Here is a 21531-nt window from a genome sequence, read left to right as displayed (position 1 = left end):
TGCCTGGTGCTGCCCTGTTGAAGATAGAGGATTCAAGGTTTGGGAGGGAAGGTCAGACAGGCCTAGTGTCCCAGTCCTGAGGCAGAAATGACCAGAATGCACTCACACCTTCCTTGGGCCACCTTTACTGAGCCCATGGAGGCAGCTCTGAGAGTAGGTTAACACTATGGAGCAAAGAAGTAGAGAATGGGGACAGGAGTTAGGGGGCCCCTGTGTAGGGCTGTAGGGCTCCTGCATCCCTCTGGGATCTGAGCCTAGAAGGCTCAGGCAGAGTCCGGCGAGTGCCTCAATGGAAACGGTACTTTCTGGCTGGCTTGAGGTTGATGTACGTGGCCTTCATCTCCTCGGCCTCAGGGTTCCGCACATCTTTGAATCGCTCCCCTTTGGTGCTGACTATCTGGTTGTCGATGTATCGGATCAGCTTCTTGGGGGCCTGTCAGGCAATCAGGCAGTGAGTGGCAGAAGCCAGGAGCCAGTCCCACCCATTCCACATCCCAGCAACCCCAACTCTCACCTCCTTGGGAGCCATGGGCCGGTGAATCTTCTGATCCTCTGCACTATCCACCATCATGTACCTGCCAAAAACTGGCTGGATGAAGCTCCTGTCACCCTGGGAAGACCCTCTAGGGCCCAGCCCAGCCCAGCCCAGACTCACTTCTGCAGGATGAAGGACTTTAGCTCATCCTTTTGGGGGCCTCTGAGGCGTCTAGGCAGGTCCTGCAGAGAGGGGAGGCCTGGTCTAGGCCCAAGGGCACCAGCAGGGGAAACAGACGGGGATAGGTAGGGGTCGGGGCTTAACACCGAGGTGGAATGTAGCCGAGGCTACATGGTGGGGGGTGCTGGGAGAAGATACCTGGTTGGAGCCATCCCAGGCTGCAGGCCCCTCTTCCTTCCCCTCTACCAGCATCTGCACAGCTTCCTCCAAGTCCCCCCGAGCTTTGGCCAGCACCCACTGGGCCTGCTCCACTGAACAGGTAGGGAACACCTCCAGGAGTACATCCACCCCTGGCAGAAGCTCCTCCTCAGCACCAGTTGCCTAAGGATACAAACATTAACAAAAGGCAATACTCCCCCTTTCCAGCTCCCTGGGTCCCTCACTGCTACCCTCCTCTACTAGTACCTCGTCTTGGGTGTCCTCAGCAGCAGCAGCAGTAGAAGACCTGGTCTCTTCTTTGAGCATTTCCGGCCGCTGCAGAGGCTCTGGGGAGATGGGCACTTGACCTTGGACACCAGAGCTCTGCGGTTGCAGGTTCTCTTTAAGAGGCAGAGAGAGCATCAGGTTTGCCAGCGCTCTGGGGAGTAGGGAATTGGGAGGGGTTATGAATCACCCAGGTGCCTACAGCCCCAGACTCACCTTTGTTCCTGGCATCGCTCAGCTGCCCTGAGAGCTTCTGCATCATGTCCCCTATTGTGCCCCTGAAAACATAAGGGTGGTGAGAGAAGACAACTCTGCCCACCCCATAATCAGCCAGCCCCTTCCTCCTCTGGCCCCAGCCGGAACCTACCTGGGGATATGGGCAAAGCCAGGCACATAGGCCTCCATCATCTCAGTGAAGGCCTCCATATCGAAGTTCTCCTCTGATGGGCCTGAGGGGCCCAGGTCCTCCAGGACCCCGAGCACATAGGAGAAGATGACCTCATCCAAACCACTGCAGGAAGGGGACAGGACAAGCCCTGGGTAGGACACTGGATACCTCCAGCATCTCCACCTGTCCTGAAACTCCAGCCTTCAGCTTTATGGGGTTCATGAGCTAGACCTTAATCCTTGAGGCCAAAAAGTATAACCCCCTCCCTCAGAGTTATGGTTTCCCATCTGCCCAACAAAGGTAACAGGGACAGGATGAGTGGAAAGGCCTCTCAGCAAATCGTAATCAGCCCTCCCGCCATCTTTTCATCAGCCAGGACTCATAGTACTGCCCGGCAGCTCCAGCTCTGGCACTAACGTGAACCTTCTGGGGGAGCTGTCTACCTGAGGTCGGCCTCCGGGAGGTGCGTCTGGACAAAGGCAAAGAGGGCTGCACTGACGATCCTCTCCAGCTCCATGCTCTCTCCTCTTCTGAAGGGACACAGACAGACAGGATGGCCAGGCCCTCTTCCATCTGCACTCACCCACTGGACCTGGGGGCAGCAGCTCCTCCCTCCTGGCCTGCTGTGGAACCATCTGTTGATGCTGCCCTCTCTGTTCTCCCAAGCAGAACCATGCCCCCTCCCCCGCCCATCTCTTACCTCCTCCAGCCTGAGACAGGACAGGGTACTGTCTCTCGAGACAGCCTCTAGAGGAGTGCCCCCCACCTCTCCCCATCCCCCTACCCCATTCCCTAGCAGCAGCCCCAGCTGGCAAGGTCTTGAGGTCACATGCCTCCTGGCTCAGGAATCCCGTAATTGAGGGGGCCCCTTAGCCTCCAACCACAAGGGACCCCATTGTCCAGCCCCTCAAGGAGCAGCCTCTTGACCAAGCACAGCCCTTCCGCCACCCAGAACAGCCCACCCACCCTCTGCACAAAGGGGCTTTTCTGGCTCTGGGGCCCAGATAGAAGGGGAAGCCTTTTATGGATTCTCCCCTCTCCCCAGTCCCTGCCCTTCCTGCAGCCTGGGGCTATCTGCAGAGCACTTTCCATCCTCCTCCCCAAGGCCTGCGGAGCAGCTCCGGCTCTTTCCTAGCTCACCAGCCTCCCCAGTCCTTCCTGGCTGGCTCGCTCCTGCACCACCTTGCTGTCCCTCAGACTTGCTGAGCTTCCTCCTGTCTCTACCCACATGCTCCTGACTCCCAAACAGACTTTTGGGAGTCAAAATAATGTAGATGGGGATGGAACGTCAACAAGTATGTATTGTGCACCTACCCAGGTCAGGCATTTTGTGTCCTGCAGACATCCATGGCTTGTCCAGTCACTCCTCAGGGCTCCACTCAAATGTTACCTTGTCAGAGAGCCCTTCCCTGACTAACCTACAGCAAAGAAGTCTTCTCTATGCCCCTAACCCTACATAGCACTTACTACCATTAGCATTATTTTGTGCTTATTTGCCTATTGTCTGTCTGCCCCCATAAAATGGAAGCTCCAAAGCAAGGGGGGAGGAGGGGGACACTCTGTCTTGTTCATGCCCTTGCACCTAGAAAAGTGCCCACACTAGGTAGGTGCTCAATACATACTTGTTGACGTTCCATCCCCATCTACATACTTTTGACTCCCAAAGGTCTGTTTGGGAGCATACTCTTGATTTTGCCCTCTTTCACCCCTACCTGCTGCACCCAGTCAACCACCAGGTCCATCAGTTCTACTCCCTTCTTACCGGAATTCTATCCACTTCTCCCTATCTCAAGTCTGGCTTCTGCTCCAATTATCTCCACCAAAAGTTTTTTTTTTTTTTTTTGAGACAGGGTCTGGCTCTGCCACCCAGGCTGGAATGCAGTGGCATGATATGAGCTCACTGCAACCTCCATCTCCCCAGCTCAAGCCATCCTTCTACCTTAGCTTCTGGAGTAGTTGGGAATACAGACCCGCACCACCATGCCCTGCTAGTTTTTTTTGTTGTTGTTGTATTTTTAGTAGAGACGTGGTTTTGTCATGTTTCGAGCTCCAGGTTCGAGACCCAGGCTGGTCTCAAACTCCTGGGTTCAAAGCGATCTACCCACGTTGGCCTCCCAAAGTCCTGGGATTACAGGCATGAGTCACTGTGCCCGGCCCCAAAATTTCTTAGACCACAATTTCCAGGTTTTGGTCTAATTAAGTTGAACCATATGAGCTTGCCAATTTTGTCTTTTTTTTTTTTTTTTTTGAGACGGAGTCTCACTGTGTTGCCCACGCTGCAGTGCAGTGGCGCAATCTCAGCTCACTGCAACCTCTGCCTCAGCCTCCAAAGTAGCTGGGATTACAAGTGCCTGCTGCCACGCCCGGCTAGTTTTTGTATTTTTAGTAGAGACGGGGTTTCACCATCTTGGCCAGGCTCATCTTGAACTCCTAACCTCGTGATCCATCCACCTCAGCCTCACCAAAGTGCTGGGATTACAGGTGTGAACCACCACACCCAGCCCTTTTGTCTAGTTTTGATCTACAAAAAAAGAGGGGGCAATTTCTCATGGTTTCACCTTTATTTGCCCTTTCAGCAGCACCAACTTTGGTTTCTGAGACATCATTCTCTCCTAGCATCCTTCTACCTCTCTGGCCATTTCTTCGAAGGCCCTTTCTCTGTCCTCTTCTCTGTCGCCCTCTAAATGTGGGAGTTCCTCACGTACAAGGCTCCCGCTCCTCCTCACTGCAGCGCTTGTTTTCTCTCAATCTCATCTGGGCCCACCCACGTCTTTATGTATCAACACCATGTCATCAAGTCCCAAATGTCCAGTCCTCTAGTCCAGTCTCCTCTGAGCTATAAACTTGGACATCTACCTCCCTAACACCGCCACATGGATGTTTTACAGGCATCTCATGCTTAGCATGTCCCAAACTGACATTCTCTCAAGTGTTTTACTCCTCCAAGGTCATCCTCAGAAAAATCCATGTCCAGGCAACTGGCTGTTCCTGCCACAAATCTGTGAATTATCCTTGACACCATCCTACCCCTTTCTTTCCTTCATCCAGTCAGTTGCCAAGCCCTAATCATTATCTCTTGCCACATCTACTTCTCTCCATCTCTACTCTCACTCTTCTCCATCTCTTTCCTGCAAGATCTTCTTAACCCTTCTCCACACTCCATCTTTCCCCCAACAACCTATTCTCCACACCACAGCTGTGTGATCGTTACAAAAGTCACATCATCTTCTGCTTAAAATCTATCAGTGGCTCACGCCTGTAATCCTAGCACCTTGGGAAGCTGAGGCACACGGATCACCTGAGGCCTGGAGTTCGAGACAAGCCTGGCCAATATGGAGAAAGCCTGTCTCTACTAAGAATACAAAAAGTAGCCGGGCATGGTGGCACATGCCTGTAATCCCAGCTGAGGCAGGAGAATCACTTAAACCTGGGAGGCAGAGGTTGCAGTGAACTGAGATCGCGCCATATACACTCTAGCCTGGGCAACAAGAGCGAAATTCCATCTCAAAAAAAAAAACAAAAAAAACTATCAGTGCCTTCCCACCACCCTTCAGGGAAGTCCAGAATCTTTTCATGGCTTTCCATTGCAGGCTTTACCCTATCTATATCTCTCTCCAGCTTCACCATGCACTACACCTTGCTGGATCACTTCCCTCCCTCTACCTTGGCTTCCTTTTTTTTTGAGACAGACTCACCCTGTCACCCCGGCTGGAGTGCAGTGGAGCAATCTCAGCTCACTGCAATCTGTGCCTCCTGGGTTCAAGTGATTCTCCTGCCTCAGCCTCCTGAGTAGCTGGGATTACAGGCATGTGCCACCATGCCCAGCTAATTTTCATATTTCTAGTAGAGACCATGTTGGCCAGGCGGGTCTCCTGACCTCAGAAGATCCGCCCCACCTAGGGCTCCTAAAGTGCTGGGATTATAGGCGTGACACCACACCCTGCCCTACCCTGGCTTTCTTTCAGTTTGCCAATACTCAAGCTCTTTCATGGCAAGGTAGTGTGCCCTGTGAGCCTTCTACCCTATCATCTGAGTGAAACAATGAGCTGGCATTTGGACCTACAGGTCTGGAGCCATTCATTAACACCCACATGCTCCTGACACCCAAACAGACTTTTGGAAGTGAAAAGCATGTAGATGGGAATGTAACATGTCAACAAATATGTATTGAGTACCTACCCAGTGTGAGCATTTTTCTAAGTGCTAGGGCCTCACAAACTGTTTCCTCTGCCGGGGCACCCTTCTGCGTCCACCCCTTCACTTACTGTCACTCTCTCTGATCCTTTGGGTCTCATTTTAAAATTCCCTTCCTGGCCAGGCATAGTGGCTGGCTATAATCCCAGGACTTTGGGAGGCTGAGGCAGGTGGATCACGAGGTCAGGTGATCAAGACTATCCTGGCCAACATGGTGAAACCCCATCTCTACTAAAATACAAAAAATTAGCTGGGCGTGGTGGCACGTGCCTGTAGTTGCAGCTGTTGAGGCAGGAGAATCGCTGGAACCTGGGAGGTGGAGGTTGCAGTAAGCTGAGATCACGCCATTGCACTCCGGCCTGGGTGACAGAGTGAAACTGTCCAAAATAAAATAAAATTCCCTTCCTTGGCTGGGCACGGTGCCTCACGCCTATAATTCCAGCAATTTGGAAGGCTGAGGCAGGTAGGTTGTGCTCAGGAGTTTAAGACCAGCCTGGGCAACATAGCAAGACCCCATCTTTCTTTTTGTAGAGAAAAAAATATATATATATATATTATTTTTTTTGAGACAGAGTTTCGCTCTCAAAAAAAAAAAAAAAAAACCAACAACAACAGAGAGTCCATTTCGCACATGGCAAAACCCTGTCTCTACTAAAAATACAAAAATTAGCCAGGCATGGTGGCATGTGCCTGTAATCCCAGTTACTGGGGGGCTGAGGCAGAAGAATCGCTTGAATTTGGGAGGCGAAGGTTGCAATGAGCCGAGATCATCCCACTGCACTCCTGCCTGGGCAATACAGCAAGACTATGTCTCAAAAAATAATTCCCTTCCTCAAGGGACACCACCCCTGACTTTCTAGAACTGGTATGGTCCCTGCCATATTACGCTCTCTAAACAGGCTACATGTTTTCTGACTAGCAGCACCTTTCACAGCCATAATTATTATTTGGACAATGTTTAATGTTTCTTCCAGTTGTCTCATGAGGCAGGGACTACACACCGGGCTGACATTCACCAATGTATACTCAGCATGTCTCATGAAGTGGGCACTCAATAAACAGTTACGCCCCCAATTTACAGATGAAGAAATGGAAGTTGAGTGTGTTTAATGACTTGCCTAGAGTCACCTGGCTTGACTGCGGTAGTCAGCTTTAAATCTAGGTTACCTAGGTCAGTATCTATTCTAGGGGCTACTCTGAGGAAGGGAGGATATCAAGACTTAGAAGTGGGTTGGGATGGAGCTACCATCTATGCTCACGGTTGCCTGGTCCCTTGAGTGGTAACAGAGTTGCTCATAGCACAGGGGTCACTTTGGAAAGCAGGACTGAGAAGCCCCAGCCTACCAGGGGGATGCATACCCCCTGCTCCAGAGCCCTCACCATGGACCCTGGGGAAGAGCAGAATGGCTCAGCTCAGGCATACTAGATCCCATTATGCAGCTCCCTCAAGGGGAGAACCTCCTCCAGGGACCTACCTCGACCCTGGGTTACATCACCCTTGAATCCTGGGGCTCAGTTGCCTGGCAGCCTCTGCTGGGACAAAGGCCCATGGCTGCTGCATGAAAGCCCAGTTTCTTTTTCTTTTTTTTTTTTTTGAGATGGAATTGCCCTCTTGTCGCCCAGGCTGGAGTGCAATGGTGTGAACCTGAGAGGTTCAAGCAATTCTCCTGCCTCAGCCTCCCAAATACCTGGGATTATAGGCACCAGCCACCACACCCGGCTAATTTTTGTATTTTTAGTAGAGACAGGGTTTCACCATTTGGCCAGGCTGGTCTCAAACTCCTGACCTCAGGTGATCTGCCTGCCTCAGCCTCCCAAAGTGCTGGGATTACACTTGTGAGCCACTGTGCCAGGAAAGCCCAGTTTGTTTGTTTGTTTTGAGATGGAGTTTCACTTTTGTTGCCCAGACTGGAGTGCAATGGCATGATCTCAGCTCACCGCAACCTCTGCCTCCTGAGTTCAAGCAATTCTCCTGCCTCAGCCTCCTGAGTAGCTGGGATTACAGGCACGCGCTCTCTTGACCTCGTGATCCACCCGCCTCGGCCTCCCAAAGTGCTGGGATTACAGGCGTGAGCCACCGCGCCCGACCCAAGAATCCTCACTGTTAACCACCACACTACATCACCTCTCGTGATGCAAACTGTGTGGCCCCATCCTATATTCTGAATCTCCTCTCCTGCCTGGCTGGCCATATTGCCTACTTCAAAATCTTTGCTCACACCATTCTCCCAGCTCAGAGTAACTTTCCCTCTGTCTCTCCAAATCTCATTCTGCAAGACTCACTTCCTTTCTGCAGCCAACCCTAACTGCCCTATCCTCACTGCTCCCAGCTGGCCTGGGAGCTTCCCAAGAGCAGCACAGGCCTGGACCCTCCAGATGCTAGATAGAGACCCTGTGGACAAATTTAAGTGAGACTGGGGTAAGAAGTACTATGTTGCTCCCTTGGGGTGGGGAGGTGCTTAAAGTGGAGGGAAAGCAGGCCATATGGGAGGAGGAATCCTGGGAGCCAGCGTAAAAGGAGTCCTAGCGAACTTCTGAGGCAGGCAGCAAGGGGTCTACCATGGAGGTCTTCACTGCTTCTCCCAGCCCCTGTGAAGCCCGGTTCCTGAGGCTCTGCACCCATAACACAGGCTCCAGAGGATATCACTGTCCCCTGATTCCCAAGTCAGACCTTAGAGGCACCAAGGGCATTGAGGGGAACAAGGGATCCCTGCATCCAAAGTCAGGCGGGAGCACAAACAGAGAGGGCGAGCACAGGAAGTGGGACCACGATGATGGCCGACCCCTGAAGCCGCAGCTCCCTAAACCCGCTAGCGGAACACCCGTAAGCGTCCAGAAGAGTGGGCCCGAGAGCATGGGGATGCGGCTGTGGCCTTGGAGGACACATGACGAGGGAGGCCTGAGGAAACTGGAAGTGCCTTGATACAGGCCACGGCGAGAATCAGAGATGGGGGTCCGGCGGGCCCCTAGGGGGTACCGTGGGGGAACACACAGGACGGGTACCCTGGGTCAGAGCTCTCCGCGACTCTCCTAGCCCTGGGCCGGGGGCAGGAGGGGAAATCACCTGCTCCGTCGGGCGCCGCCGGCGACTTGTCCCGCGCGGTGCAGCTCTCATCCCCCAGCCCCACCAACGAGATCAAAAGCGGGGCCCAGAGCGGTTCCCATCCAGAGGCGCAGCGGCGGCCATTTTTGAGAAGGGCAAATTGCCCACAACAGGGCGGGGATTCCGCTCTAATTCTCAAACGTCCCAGGGCTATGGACGGGATCCCGCGGCGGCCAGTTTTGCAGCGTGTAGGGAGGAGTAAGGCGTGAAAGTCTCGCGAGTGGGTGGAGTCGAAGTGGGTAGGACTGCATCCCCGCCTTGTTCCTTCTTATCCACTAGAGACCTGAAATCTTTGTCTTTCTCTCTCTCTCTTTCTCTTTCTTTCTTTTCCTCTCTTTTTCCTTCTTTTCTCTTCTTTCTTTTCTTTCTTTTTCTTTCTTTCCTCCTTTCTTCTTTCCGTCTTTCTTTTCCTTTCCTTCCTTTCTTCTCTTTCTTTCTTTTCTTTTCTGTCTTTTCTTTTTTTTCTTACTGTTACAGCCCCAGGCTGGAGTGCAGATTCACAAGCGAATATGGCTCATTGCAGCCTCGACCTCCTGGGTTCAAGTGATTCTCCCACCTCAGTCTCCGGAGTAACTGGGACCACAAGTGTGCGCCAGCACGCCTAATTTTTATTTTTTATTTTTATTTTTTTTAAGAAACGGGGTTTTTACCACGTGGCCCAGGCTGATCTCTTAGGTGCTGACTTCCCCACCTTGTCTGTTCCTTTTGCATTCCCTTAACAACAATGTCTCCCCCCAGATTGGGGTGGGCTACAGGTCAGGGTCTTCGGAGGTTGGAGCCTGGGATTTTGGACATAGTCTGGGGGAAGTGGGTGGTAGCAGGTGCCAGGGTGAGGATCCACCTGAGCCCTGGTCATGGACAGCCTACAGACCATGCCTGACCCCCGGGGCCTTCTTGCCCATGTTGGCAGGGCTGCTTGCCTAGGACAGGACAGCTGAACTCTAGGGCCCAACAAGACCTCAGCTTCCTCTTTCTGTTCCTGCTGCCACAGATTCCCGGTGCTGCCCTGTGGGGAAGCCCCAAGCCCTCCCCTCTTGGGAACCCTGAAATGGGTCACAAGGGGAAGAGTCCCCTTCAAGGATAAACTTTCCAATCCTCATCAGCAGGCACGAGCCCTTTTCAGTGCTAGTTCCATTATAGGGTGCTGGGAACCCAGAAGCTGTCCCTGCCCTCAGGGAGCTCACAGTCCAAAAAAGAAGTTCCATCTTTCCTCTCCCCTAGGGACTGAGGCAGTGCCAAGATACTGTGCTGCAGTGGCTCACACCTGTAATTCCAGCACTTTGCAAGGCTGAGGTGGGAGGATCACTTGAGCCCAGGAACTTGAGACCAGCTTGGGCAACATGGCGAAACCTCCTCTCTACAAAAAATAAAAAATAAAAATAATTGGGCCAAGCACAGTGGATCACACCTGTAATCCCAGCACTTAGGGAGGCCGAGGTTGGCGGATCACAAGGTCAAGAGATCGAGACCCTCCTGGCCAACATGGTGAAACCCCATCTCTACTAAAAATACAAAAATTATCTGGGTGTGGTGGTGCACACCTATAGTCCCAGCTACTTTGGAGGCTAAGGCAGGAGAATTGCTTGAACTTGGGAGGCAGAGGTTGCAGTGAGCCGAGATCGCACCACTGCACTCCAAGCTGTCGACAGGACAAGACTCTGTCTCAAAAAAATAAAAAAAAATTATCTGGGCATGGTGAGGCATGCCAGTAGTCCCAGCTACTCCAGAGGTGGAGGTGGGAAGATCATTTGAGCCCCAGAGGTCAAGGCTGCAGCAAACCGTGATTGTGCTACTGCACTCCAGCCTGAGTGACAAAGCAAGACCCCGTCTCAAAAAAAAGAAGAAGATACTATGGAGAAAATGGGATGACTGCTTATTGCTTTCTCTTCCACCTCTGCTCCTCACAACAGGCTTCTTCCTCCTCTGGCCTCAGAGACAGCAAGATGTTGGCTCCTTGGGGGAGGTAGCAGGCAAGGGAGGGGCACGTTTAGCGTTGCTTTGCCCATAAAAACACTGCCACTCCAGCCTGGTGATACTAGGGTTAATGATGGGTGGGGTGACAGCCACTTTGAACTCTGGCCGGGCAGGTCCCTGGGAAGGGGGTGAGGGGCAGCCCATCAGCCCCACGCCTGTGTGAGTCCTCTAGAGACCAGCCATCCCTTTCCTCCCTCATCTCCTTTCCTGCTTCCCGCTGTCCGTTGCACAATACTGATGACTCTTCTACCACCCTCCATTCCCGGAACTTTCAAGTTTCCTCAGTAGAGCTGCCCGAGTTCTGGCCCAAGACCCCTGCAGCCATTTCTGACTGTGTGCCTTCCCCTCTCCCCTATCCCCCCATTTGTTGTTTGGCAGTTGCCTGTGACTAGGTATCAGAACTTCCTGGGTTTTCACGGGAGGATGATGGAAAAGACCTCTTAGGGGGAGTCCCTCCTTTCCCACCTCAGACTCTGGGGAGTCCCAGCTCTGTGCAGCAGGAGTCAAGTTCTGGAGGGTGCGAGGACAGAAGGTGGGCTGAGGAGAGGGACCCCCACGGACACAAGCACATACACACTGTAAGGTAGGGGCTCCCGGGATCCCTGCCCTGCTCGGGATTCTGAAGCTGGTGGGACCTTCAACCCCTGATTTTCTTTCCCCTCAGGTCTCAGTCTCTCCCTCCCCAAAATGGGAACAGACTCCCCCCTGCCCTTTGGGTGCTGCTTGAAGCCACACAGAGCCAAAGGAGACAGAGGGATGCCTCTTCCCCGTCATTCCTTCCAGTGAATTTTGCAGCTGGTGTTTGGGTGCCTGGATCGCCTTAGCTGGTGGGAAGAGCTAAACCTACGCTGAAGCTTCCCCTAGCACCTCCATTCCCCATCATCCTGCTTCAAAATGAGAAACTGGGCTTGAATTTGGCATAAAGGGCAGATTTTTCAGGCAGAGTAGAGAGAGAACCCAGCGGGCTGGTCTCAAGGTGTGGGAGGAACCCAGTTAGAGACCAAGGTGAGGAAGGGGAGTCTTCAAAGAATGGCGGGGGCGGGGTCCCGCTCTGGCTTGAGGTCAGAAAGGGCTCTCTGGGCAGGGTTCCTGGCCCTCCCACACCTTCCTCCTTTCTCAGAAGAGCCAGCATGGGGCGGGGGCGGGAGGCGGCTGGGGCGGGGGGTGGGGGCCCTATTTAAGGAGCACCAGCTGAGAACATCGTTGCAGATCCAGCCCCAGGAGCGCGAGAGAGGAGGTTTCGTGGGTAAGTGGTGACCCCTTTCTCTGGATTCAACCAGGGGTGGGGGTGGGGTGCCCCTGAGGCGCGGGCTTGGCTTTCCCTCTGCGGGATAGGCGGCAGCTCTGCCAAGTGAGTGAGGGGAGCACCCAGCCCTCAACTGAACTCTCCAGAAAATGAAAGTGTGCTTCAGGGAACTCTTTCTCCTCCACTCCTCTATCCCAGTTACTCAAACCTTTGTTCAAGGTTTTGGGGAGATTTCTGGGGAGCTAGGACTCCTAGGCTGGGCTCCTATCTTTGGGATCCGTATCTTGGGGATTCCCTTTAGCTCAGAAGGCCCCTCGGTTTGCAGAGAGATGCCCTTCTCTGTATACGTGTTCTGGCTCTCTCTCCAGCCCCTCACCCTTTCAGCCCCACATCAGGCCCCTCCAGGAACACATCTGGGCAGGAAGGACAGGACTGTGTATGCAGTACCCAGGCCTGGGGACGGATCCCTGCCATGGCCCTGAGCCCCCTCCCCTCATAACCTACTCCAATTCTTGTTGGAATGTATGGAGCTCTTGTCCCTTTCCTTAGCTGTGAGCCCCCATTTTCAGCTCCAAACTCAGATTCCCTGGAATAGATATCTTGGTATCGCAGGTTCCTTATGTGACTCATCCTGGGCCTCAACTTACTCATCCTGGGAAAGGGAGAAAATTCACAGAAGAGAGCATGTGAGGGCAGTGTCCAGGCTGAAAGAACTTTGGCCACCTGGCACTGAGAACTGAATTCCATAGGCTGTGAGCTCTAGCGAATGCCCTATGGACTCAGTTCTGGTGCCCGGTGGTGCCGCACCATCCATGCCAAGGCTGTGGTTCAGGCTCCCAACTTCCCAGCCAGGCACTCCTGCAGGCCCACTTTCTATCCACTGGAAGAACCTTTAAATAACTTTCACCCGGCCTACTCTTCTGCTCACAGATGTCAGGGGCTCTCCCAAATCTCTTTACCCTGCTGTAAAGTCTTCCACAGTATGGCCTCCGCTTAGCTCTGAAGTCTGATCTTCCATCACCTCCTGCTCATAACCTGCCACCAGTGAACCCCTGCTGCTTCAGCTCTATGCTTCCCTCCTCGGTGCTTCTGGGGACACCTCTTGCCCGTCACTGTCTGTTGGAATCCTAGACATTCTTCAAAGCCTCCCTCAGATGTCCGGATGCCTCTTCTTTTTTCTTTTCCTTTTTCTTTTCTTTTCTTTTTTTTTTTTTTTGAGATAGAGTCTTGCTCTGTTGCCCAGGCTGGAGTGCAATCGCACAATCTCAGCTCACTGCGACCTCTGCCTCCGAGGTTTAAGTGATTCTCCCGCCTCAGCCTCTGAGAGTAGCTGAGACTACAGGCGAGCACCACTATGCCCCACTAATTTTTGTTTTTTGAGAGGGAGTCTTGCTTTGTTGCCCAGGCTGGAGTGCAGTGGCACCATCTTGGTTCACTGCAACCTCTGCCTCCTGGGTTCAAGCCATTCTCCTGTCTCAGCCTCTTGAGTAGCTGGGATTATAGGCACAGACCACCATGCCCAGCTAATTTTTTTATTTTTAGTAGAGATGAAGTTTTACCATGTTGGCCAGGCTGGTCTTGAATTCCTGACCTCAGGTGATCCACCTGCCTTGGCCTCCCAAAGTGCTGAGATTACAGGCATGAGCCACTGTGCCTGGCCTAGTTTTTGTATTTTAGTAGATATGGGGTTTCACCATGTTGGCCAGGCTGGTCTCAAATCCACCTGCCTCGGCCTGCCAAAATACTGGGATTACAGGTGTGAGCCACCACGCCCAGCCAGATGCCTTTTCCAAGAAGCCTCTCTCAACTCTCCAACAGTGTATGTGATCTCTTACAAATCCTCCACACCCCTCTTCATGAACCCTGTAGGGTCTAGTCCAGTGTCCAGCATGTAGTAGCTGTTCAATAAATACTCCTTGCATTTTTGTTGAGTGTGTCTCATGTATGAAGAGGCAGTTTGACCTATGGGTTAAGACTGCAATCAGTTAGCCAGGCATGATGGCTGTGTCCTGAAATGGGAGGATGGCTTGAGCCTGGGAGGCAGAAGTGACAGTGAGCCAAGATCATACCAGATCATACCACTCCACTCCAGTCTGGGCCATAGAACGAGACCTTGTCTTTCTCTAAAAAAATAAAAAAAATTACCATCAAACTTCCCAGGGACATTCTTGGGGTATAGCCTTGGGTAAGTTATTAACCTCGATGGCCCTCAGTTTTCTCATCTGCAAATAGGAACAATAATTACATCCATGGGATATAATTATATCCACATCAAGGTTTTGTGAAGATTAAATTAAATGTGTTGAGAGTTTCTGTTCAGGGCTTTAGCCCAGTGCCTGGCATAGATCAAGTTCTCATAAGTGTGTGAGGTTCTTATGATTCTTATTTTATTCCCTTGAGTAGAATGTGAGCCAGACAAAGGTAAGATCATTTTGGGGTGGAGGAGGGCTTGAAATTGGTCAGTCAGGGCTTATTCAGTGGGGGGCTCCTGACAAAATGGATTGGGTGACAGGTGAGGCTGGGGCTTAAACCCAGGAAGTGAAGGTTGCAGTGAGCCAAGATGACACCACTGTACTCCAGCCTGGGCAACAAGCAAGACTCCCTCTCAAAAAAAACAAAAACAAAAATTAGCCATGCGTGTTGGCACACGCCTGTAGTCCCAACTGCTAGGGGAGGCTGAGGCAGGAGGAGGAGGCCATCAGGTCAGGGCTTGGTGTCCCAGCTTCTGTTGGGAGCTGAGAGTCCTGGATTCCTGCCTACAGTGTGAGCTCAGCTGACACTCCTTCTCGATGTCTCTGGTTTCCCAGCACAATGTAAACTGAAGAGATCAAACCAAATGAACAGCAAGGTCCCAGGAAGCCCAGATGTTTTATGAGTTCTGAGCTTCTGAGTTAACTTCAAAGGAAAGATCAAACAAGGAAGCATCTGTGCTCCCTCCAGGGCTCATGTCAACGGGCCTGGAGTGAAATGGGATGCTGGACTCAGTGAGTGGCAGCACCTCCTTCAAAAAGCCTGCAGTCAGGGGCCCTTCTCCATCACTGGGGCTGGGGTTAGGGGTAAACTGTGTGCAGTCCAGGGGAACTTCCAGGGAATGCCCCAGGAAGGAATGGCTAAGAGAATGCAGACCCCCAGAGATGGGGGACATTGAGAGACTTCAAGACCCAAGAGGACAAGACTCAAGAGACTTCAAGACCCATGACTTCTGGACCCAAGAGAACAGAGAGGGAAGTGAATACACAGCATACCTTACGCTGGAGTGGGACTCATCATTTATTTGAAACCTGCATTGTTTCAAAAAAGGATTTGAGAATGCTTACCAGCATGCACACAATTCTCCAACATTAAAAAGTAAAATCTGGCCGGGCGCGGTGGCTCAAGCCTGTAATCCCAGCACTTTGGGAGGCCGAGGCGGGTGGATCACGAGGTCAAGAGATCAAGACCATCCTGGTCAACATGGTGAAACCCCATCTCTACTAATACAAAAAAAAATTAGCTGGGCATGGTGGCGCGTGCCTGTAATCCCAGCTACTCAGGAGGCTGAGGCAGGAGAATTGCCTGAACCCAGGAGGCAGAGGTTGCGGTGAGCCGAGATCGCGCCATTGCACTCCAGCCTGGGTAACAAGCGAAACTCCGTCTCAAAAAAAAAAAAAAAAAAAGTAAAATCTGGCTGGGTAAGCCCAGCACCTTGGGAGGCTGAGGTGGGTGGTCACCTGAGGTCAGGAGTTCGAGACCAGCCTGGCCAACATGGTGAAACCCCATCTCTACTAAAAATACAAATACAAAAATTCACAGCTGTGGTGGCAGGTGCCTGTAATCCCAGCTACTTGGGAGGCTGAGGCAAGAGAGTTGCTTGAACCTGGGAGGCGGAGGTTGTAGTGAGCCAAGATCATGCCACTGCACTCCAGTTTGGGCAACAGAATGAGGCTCTGTCTCAAAAAAAAAAAAAAAAAAAGGGAAAACCAAAGCCAGGTACAGGGCTTGTATTCCAGCTACTCAGGAGCCTGAGGCAGAAGGACTGCTTGAGCCCAAGAGTGTGAGGCTGCAGGGAGCAGTAATTGCACCACTGCACTTGAGTCTGGGCGACAGAGCAAGTCCCTGTCTCAAAATAAATAAATAATAATAAATAAATTATTTTGAAAAGGTAAATAGATACTGCCTAATGCTAGCACTATGTAAAAAAGAGATTTAAAAAATAAGCTCACTGGCCAGGTGCAGTGGCTCACGATTGTAATCCCAGCACTTTGGGGGACCAAAGTGAGTGGATCACTTGAGTCCAGGAGTTCCTTTGAGACCCGCCTGGGCAACATGGCGAAACCCTGTCTCTACTAAAAATATAAAAACTTAGCTGGGTGTAATGGCACATGCCTGTAGTCCCAGCTGCTAGGGAAGCTGAGGTGGAGGATTGATTAAGCCCAAAAGATCAAGACTGCAGTGAGCCATGAGTCTGTCACTGCACTCCAGCCCTGGGCAACAGAGCAAGACCCTGTCTCAAGGGGATTAAAAAAAAAAAAGCTCATTGGCTGAGTACGGGTACCGTGACTCATACCTGTTATCCCAGTGCTTTAAGAGGCTGAAGTGGGAGGATCTTTTAAGACCAGACTGGGTAACATCTCCCAGATCCTGTTTCTACAAAAAAATTAAAAACAAGGCTGGGTACAGTGGCTCATACCTGTAATCCCAGCACTTTGGGAGGCCAAGGCGGGCAGATCACTTGAGGTCAAGAACTCAAGACTAGCCTCCCCAACGTGGTGAAACCCCATCTCTACTAAAAATACAAAGACTAGCTGGGCGTGGTGACATGCACGTGTAATCCCTGCTACTAGGGAGGCTGAGGCAGGAGAATCACTTGAACCCAGGAGGCAGAGGTTGCAGGGAGCCGAGTTCGTGCCATTGCACTCCAGCTTGGGTGACAGAGCTACACCCCATCTCCAACAACAAAAATATGTATATAAATTAGCCAGTTATGGTGGTGCACACCTATAATCCCAGCTACTCAGGAGTTTGCGGCATGAGAATTGTTTCAACCTGGGAGGTGGAGGTTGCCGTGAGCCAAGATTGTACCACTGCACTCCTGCCTGGGCAACAAAGACTCTGTCTCAAAAAAAATAGGCCAGACTCAGTGGCTCACACCTGTAATCCAGCACCTTGGGAGGCCAAGATAAGTGGATCACTGGAGATCAGGTGTTCAAAACCAGCCTGGCCAACATGGTGAAGCCCCGTCTACTGAAAATATAAAAATTAGCCCAGCGTGGTGGCGGGCACCTGTAATCCCAGCTACTTGGGAGGCTGACGTGGGAGAATTGCTTGAAGACAGGAGGCAGAGGTTGCAGTGAACCAAGATGGTACCACTGAACTCCAGCCTGGGCAAGAGAGTAAGACTCCGTGTCAATAAAATATGTAAGTAAATACATAAATTAGCTGGGCATGGTGGTACACACCTGTGATCCCAGCTACTCAGGAGTCTGAGGTGGGAGGATCACTTGAGCCCAAGAAGTTGAGGCTGAAGAGCTATATTACATCACTGCATTCTAGCCTGGGCAGCAGAGCAAGACCCAGTCTTTTTTTTTTTTTTTTCAAGACCCAGTCTCTTTAAAAAAAAAAGGCCGGGCACAGTGGCTCATGCCTGTAATCCCAGCACTTTGGGAGGCCGAGGCGGGTGGATCATGAGGTCAGGAGTTTGAGACCAGCCTGAGCAACGTGGTGAAATCCCATCTCTACTAAAAATACAAAAATTAGCCAGGTGTAGTGGTGCACACCTGTAATCCTAGCTACTAGCAGGCTGAGGCAGGAGAATCACTTGAACCTGGGAGGTGGAGGTTGCAGTGAGCCAAGATGGCACCACTGCACTCCAGCCTGGGTGACAGGGTGAGACCCTGTCTCAAAAACAAACAAACAAAAATGTACTACATATCTATATCACTATGTCACTGATGTTATTTATTTATTTAGAGAGATGATAGAGTTTTGCTATGTTGTCCAGGCTTGGCCTCCTGGCTAAAGGGGTCCTCCCACCTCAGCCTCACAGTAGCTGGGGTACATGCGAGCACCACCGTGCTTGGTATCTATTTATTTTTACAGTGAAAGATAAGAAAGGGCTGGGGCAAGATCTTATCCCCATGGCTGAGCATAATCTATAGTTCTTATTTAAATCTTGTTCTAGTAATGTCCTTTGTAACAGGTTTTATTTTGGTCCAGGATCCAATCCAGGATTATGCATTGCATTTAGTTTTCATGTCTTTTTAGCATCCTTTGAATCATCCTTTGAATCTGAAACATTTTCTCAAGTTCCCATAGTTGTTTTTTTGAGACAGGGTCTCACTTTGTCACTCAGGCTGGAGTGCAGTGGCATGATCACAGCTCACTGCGGCTTGTACTTGCCAGGCTCAAGCAATCCTCTCACCTCAGCCTCCTGAGTAGCCAGGACCACAGGTGCGCACCACTGTGCCTGGCTAATTTTTCCATCTTTTGTAGAGATGAGGTTTTTCTGTGCTGCCTAGGCTCTCCTTGAACTCTGGGGTTCAGGTGATCCACCCACCTAGGCCTCCCAAAGTGATGGGATTACAGGTTTAAGCCACCTCACTGGGCCTGTGTCCACTTTTTAACAATACAGACAGATGGGATCATCTCTCCATTGAAGTTTATCTGAGGTTTCCTCATTACTATGCATTACTGCTGAACTGATATTGTGTTTTTTCATTTTAACATATCAGAAAGTTTATGATGTTGATTTGTCCCCTTTAATGATAATGTTAACTTGTTTCATCCTGCTGAACCCACAGCTGGAATCATCCCAAAAACCATAGCAGGGGAGTTCCCACAAGGGTGTGCCCCAAATATCTTCCAGATGGGGCCTGTTGGGATTCCAAAGAAAGTAGCACTTAGCACTAAATAAACACCAGGGTGATCACTCCAAAGCATTTATTTATCTATTTAGACAGGGTTTTGCTCGCTTTGTTGCCAAGGTTGGAGTGCAGTGACACAATCATAGCTCACTGCAGCCTCAATCTCTTGGGCTCAAGCAGTCCTTCCACCTCAGTCTCCCAAGTAGCTGAGACTACAGGCATACACCCCCATGCCCAACCAATTTTTTTTTTTTTTTTTTTTTTTTGAGACGGAGTTTCACTCTTGTTACCCAGGCTGGAGTGCAATGGCGCGACCTCGGCTCACCGCAACCTCCGCCTCCTGGATTCAGGCAATTCTCCTGCCTCAGCCTCCTGAGTAGCTGGGATTACAGGCACGCGTCACCATGCCCAGCTAATTTTTTGTATTTTTAAGTAGAGACGGGGTTTCACCAGGTTGACCAGGATGGTCTCGATCTCTTGACCTCATGATCCACCCGCCTCGGCCTCCCAAAGTGCTGGGATTACAGGCGTGAGCCACCGTGCCCTGCCCTTTTTTTTTTTTTTTTTTAAGTAGAGATAGGTCTTGATATGTTGCCCAGGCTGGTCTCGAACTACTGAACTCATGCCATCCTCCTGCCTCAGCCTCCCAAAGTACTAGGATCACAAATGTGAGCTGCCGTGCTTGGGCAGTCCAAAGTATTTATTAGGGGAACCTTACGTACAGAATGCTGCAGCAATCCTCACGACAGACAGAGAAAAGGGGTGATCCCCCTAGGTATAGCCAAGCAAAGTGGTCAGGGGTAGAGTTTACCTGAGAGTTTAAGGCATTTGGCTCAGGGCTGGGGCCCATTTCTTTCAGTGTTTTGGGCAACAACCTAGATACCTTTATCAGTGCCAGGGAATGTTCAAGACCCCAGTGTGGGTTCAAGCCTTCAGGGTAAAACATGTTGGGTCACAGAGTAGTCAAAGCACTCTGTGATTTTTGAGTCAAGGCACAGAAATAGGGGACAGACACTGGGGGACCCTACAGCTTTGATAACTTAATTAAGGTGGTTTACATCAGTTTTCCCTATTACACTACTAGCTTACTCGTTTTCACTTTGTAATTAATAAATATCGTATCGGAACATATTTTGAAACTAAATATTCTGTTTTTATTCAAATTTGTAGCCATTAGTTTTATTATCCATGAGTGACCTGAATCAATTTAGTATCACCTGAATCAGTTATTACTATGATGGCTAGGAATGGCAATTTTCTAATTTTATTATTCCTTCTACTGTTAGGATTAGTTTTTCCTTCATATTTATTTATTTAGTGATTATTAGTATGGACTTGTGGATTCTTATTTTTTTCAATGAGTTATGATGAATTACTATCATTATTTGTTTTGATGCTTAAATGGTCCCTGATTTGGCCAGTGGAAGTCCCTTGAAGCTGGCTTCTTTGTCCTTTTGACATTTTTGAGCAGTCCTTTATTTTTTGGAATAAGTTATTCTAGGCTCATCATGTACCTTCACTGCCCCAGACCTAGAATCAGCCATTTTCCCAAGGACTCTGGTTCCTTTTAGTTGAGAATGGAATTTAGAACTAAAGACCTGAATTTTGGTTGTTCTTGCTGCTACTAGCCGTCATTGTTCAGCGATTCAATTTCCATCTTGAAGACCTTACATTCTACAATTTAACACTTGTATATGTGAACAAAGATACATATTCAAGGACATTTATTTTCTCATCATGATGGGGATACATTCTGAGAAATGCATCATTAGGCCATTCTGTCATTGTCTGAACATTCTAGAGTGTACTTACACAAACCTAGATGGTATAGCCACCTACACACCTAGGCCATATGGTAGAGCCTATTGCTCCTAAGCCACAAACCTGTACAGCATGAGGCTGTACTGAATACTGAAGACAACTGTAACACAATGGTAAGTATTTGTGTATCTAAACATAGAAAAGGTACAGTAAAAATACAGCATTACAGTCTTAGGGGACCACCATCATATATGTGCTCTGTTGTCAACTGAACCATCATTACAGGGTGCCTGACTATACTTCAAAGCCTTCTAACTGCTAACTGCCTCCCATTTCCATGACCCCTTATAGTCTCTTTTCCACACAGCAGCCAGAATAATAATAATTTTTAAATCTGATAACATTACTCCTATGCTCATAACTCCCCACCCATTAAGAATAAAATGCAAAATTCTTGGGGCCAGGAGTGGTAGCTCACGCCTGTAATCCCAGCACTTTGGGAGGCCGAGGTGGGTGGATCAGGAGGTCAGGAGTTCAAGACCAGCCTGAAACAAAATCCCCGTCTTTACTAAAAATACAACAATTGGCCGGGCATGGTAGTGCGTGCCTATAATCCCAGTTACTTGGGAGGCTGAGGCAGAAGAATCGCTTGAACCCAGGAGGCGGAGGTTGCTGTGAGCTGAGATTGCACCATTGCACTCCAGCCTGGGTGACAAAGTGAGACTCTGTCTCAAAAAAATTAAAAAAAAAAAAATCCAAAATTCTCAATACAGCTTCATGGCACCACAGGATCTGGTTCACCTCTTACCACACGTGCTTGGTAACAGGAAAAAGACACTTAGCCACATGGTGGTCATACCTGGCTTTCTCAAATGACTTGCAAAG

At 50.4% G+C, this 21531-nt stretch overlaps 1 protein-coding gene across 3 annotated transcripts; it reads right to left on the bottom strand.

Annotated features, from left to right (window-relative positions):
• Positions 1-109: 109 nt before the first annotated feature.
• CUEDC2 (CUE domain containing 2) lies at positions 110-8921 on the bottom strand. 3 transcript variants are annotated; one of them, XM_012439559.3, is made up of 9 exons: positions 8785-8921; positions 1970-2056; positions 1506-1649; positions 1355-1416; positions 1121-1254; positions 854-1036; positions 656-717; positions 515-575; positions 110-433 (listed from the first exon to the last, which is right to left on the bottom strand). In XM_012439559.3, exons 2-9 carry the CDS (start codon positions 2041-2043, stop codon positions 287-289), a joined length of 867 nt encoding a protein of 288 aa, XP_012294982.1. In that variant the 5' UTR covers positions 2044-2056; positions 8785-8921; the 3' UTR covers positions 110-286. The 3 variants fall into 3 exon arrangements, with proteins under 3 accessions (XP_012294982.1, XP_012294983.1, XP_012294984.1); XM_012439560.2 differs by having other exon boundaries at positions 1970-2053; XM_012439561.3 differs by lacking the exon at positions 8785-8921 and adding an exon at positions 2841-4879.
• Positions 8922-21531: the final 12610 nt, after the last annotated feature.

Source organism: Aotus nancymaae, unplaced genomic scaffold (assembly GCF_030222135.1).
Source record: "Aotus nancymaae isolate 86718 unplaced genomic scaffold, 86718_ANA_hifiasm-v0.15.2.pri h1tg000010l, whole genome shotgun sequence".
Lineage (NCBI taxonomy): Eukaryota > Metazoa > Chordata > Mammalia > Primates > Aotidae > Aotus > Aotus nancymaae.
This window is presented reverse-complemented; position numbering and strand designations above follow the sequence as displayed.

Excerpts from the sequence above, each read along its gene's own strand:
- CUEDC2 (XM_012439559.3), bottom strand. The coding sequence starts at position 2,043 with ATGGAGCTGGAGAGGATCGTCAGTGCAGCCCTCTTTGCCTTTGTCCAG. Across the intron at positions 1,650-1,969 it reads CTCCCGGAGGCCGACCTCAG|TGGTTTGGATGAGGTCATCT; the intron begins GTAGACAGCTCC and ends CCCTTCCTGCAG. Across the intron at positions 1,255-1,354 it reads GAGCGATGCCAGGAACAAAG|AGAACCTGCAACCGCAGAGC; the intron begins GTGAGTCTGGGG and ends TGCCTCTTAAAG.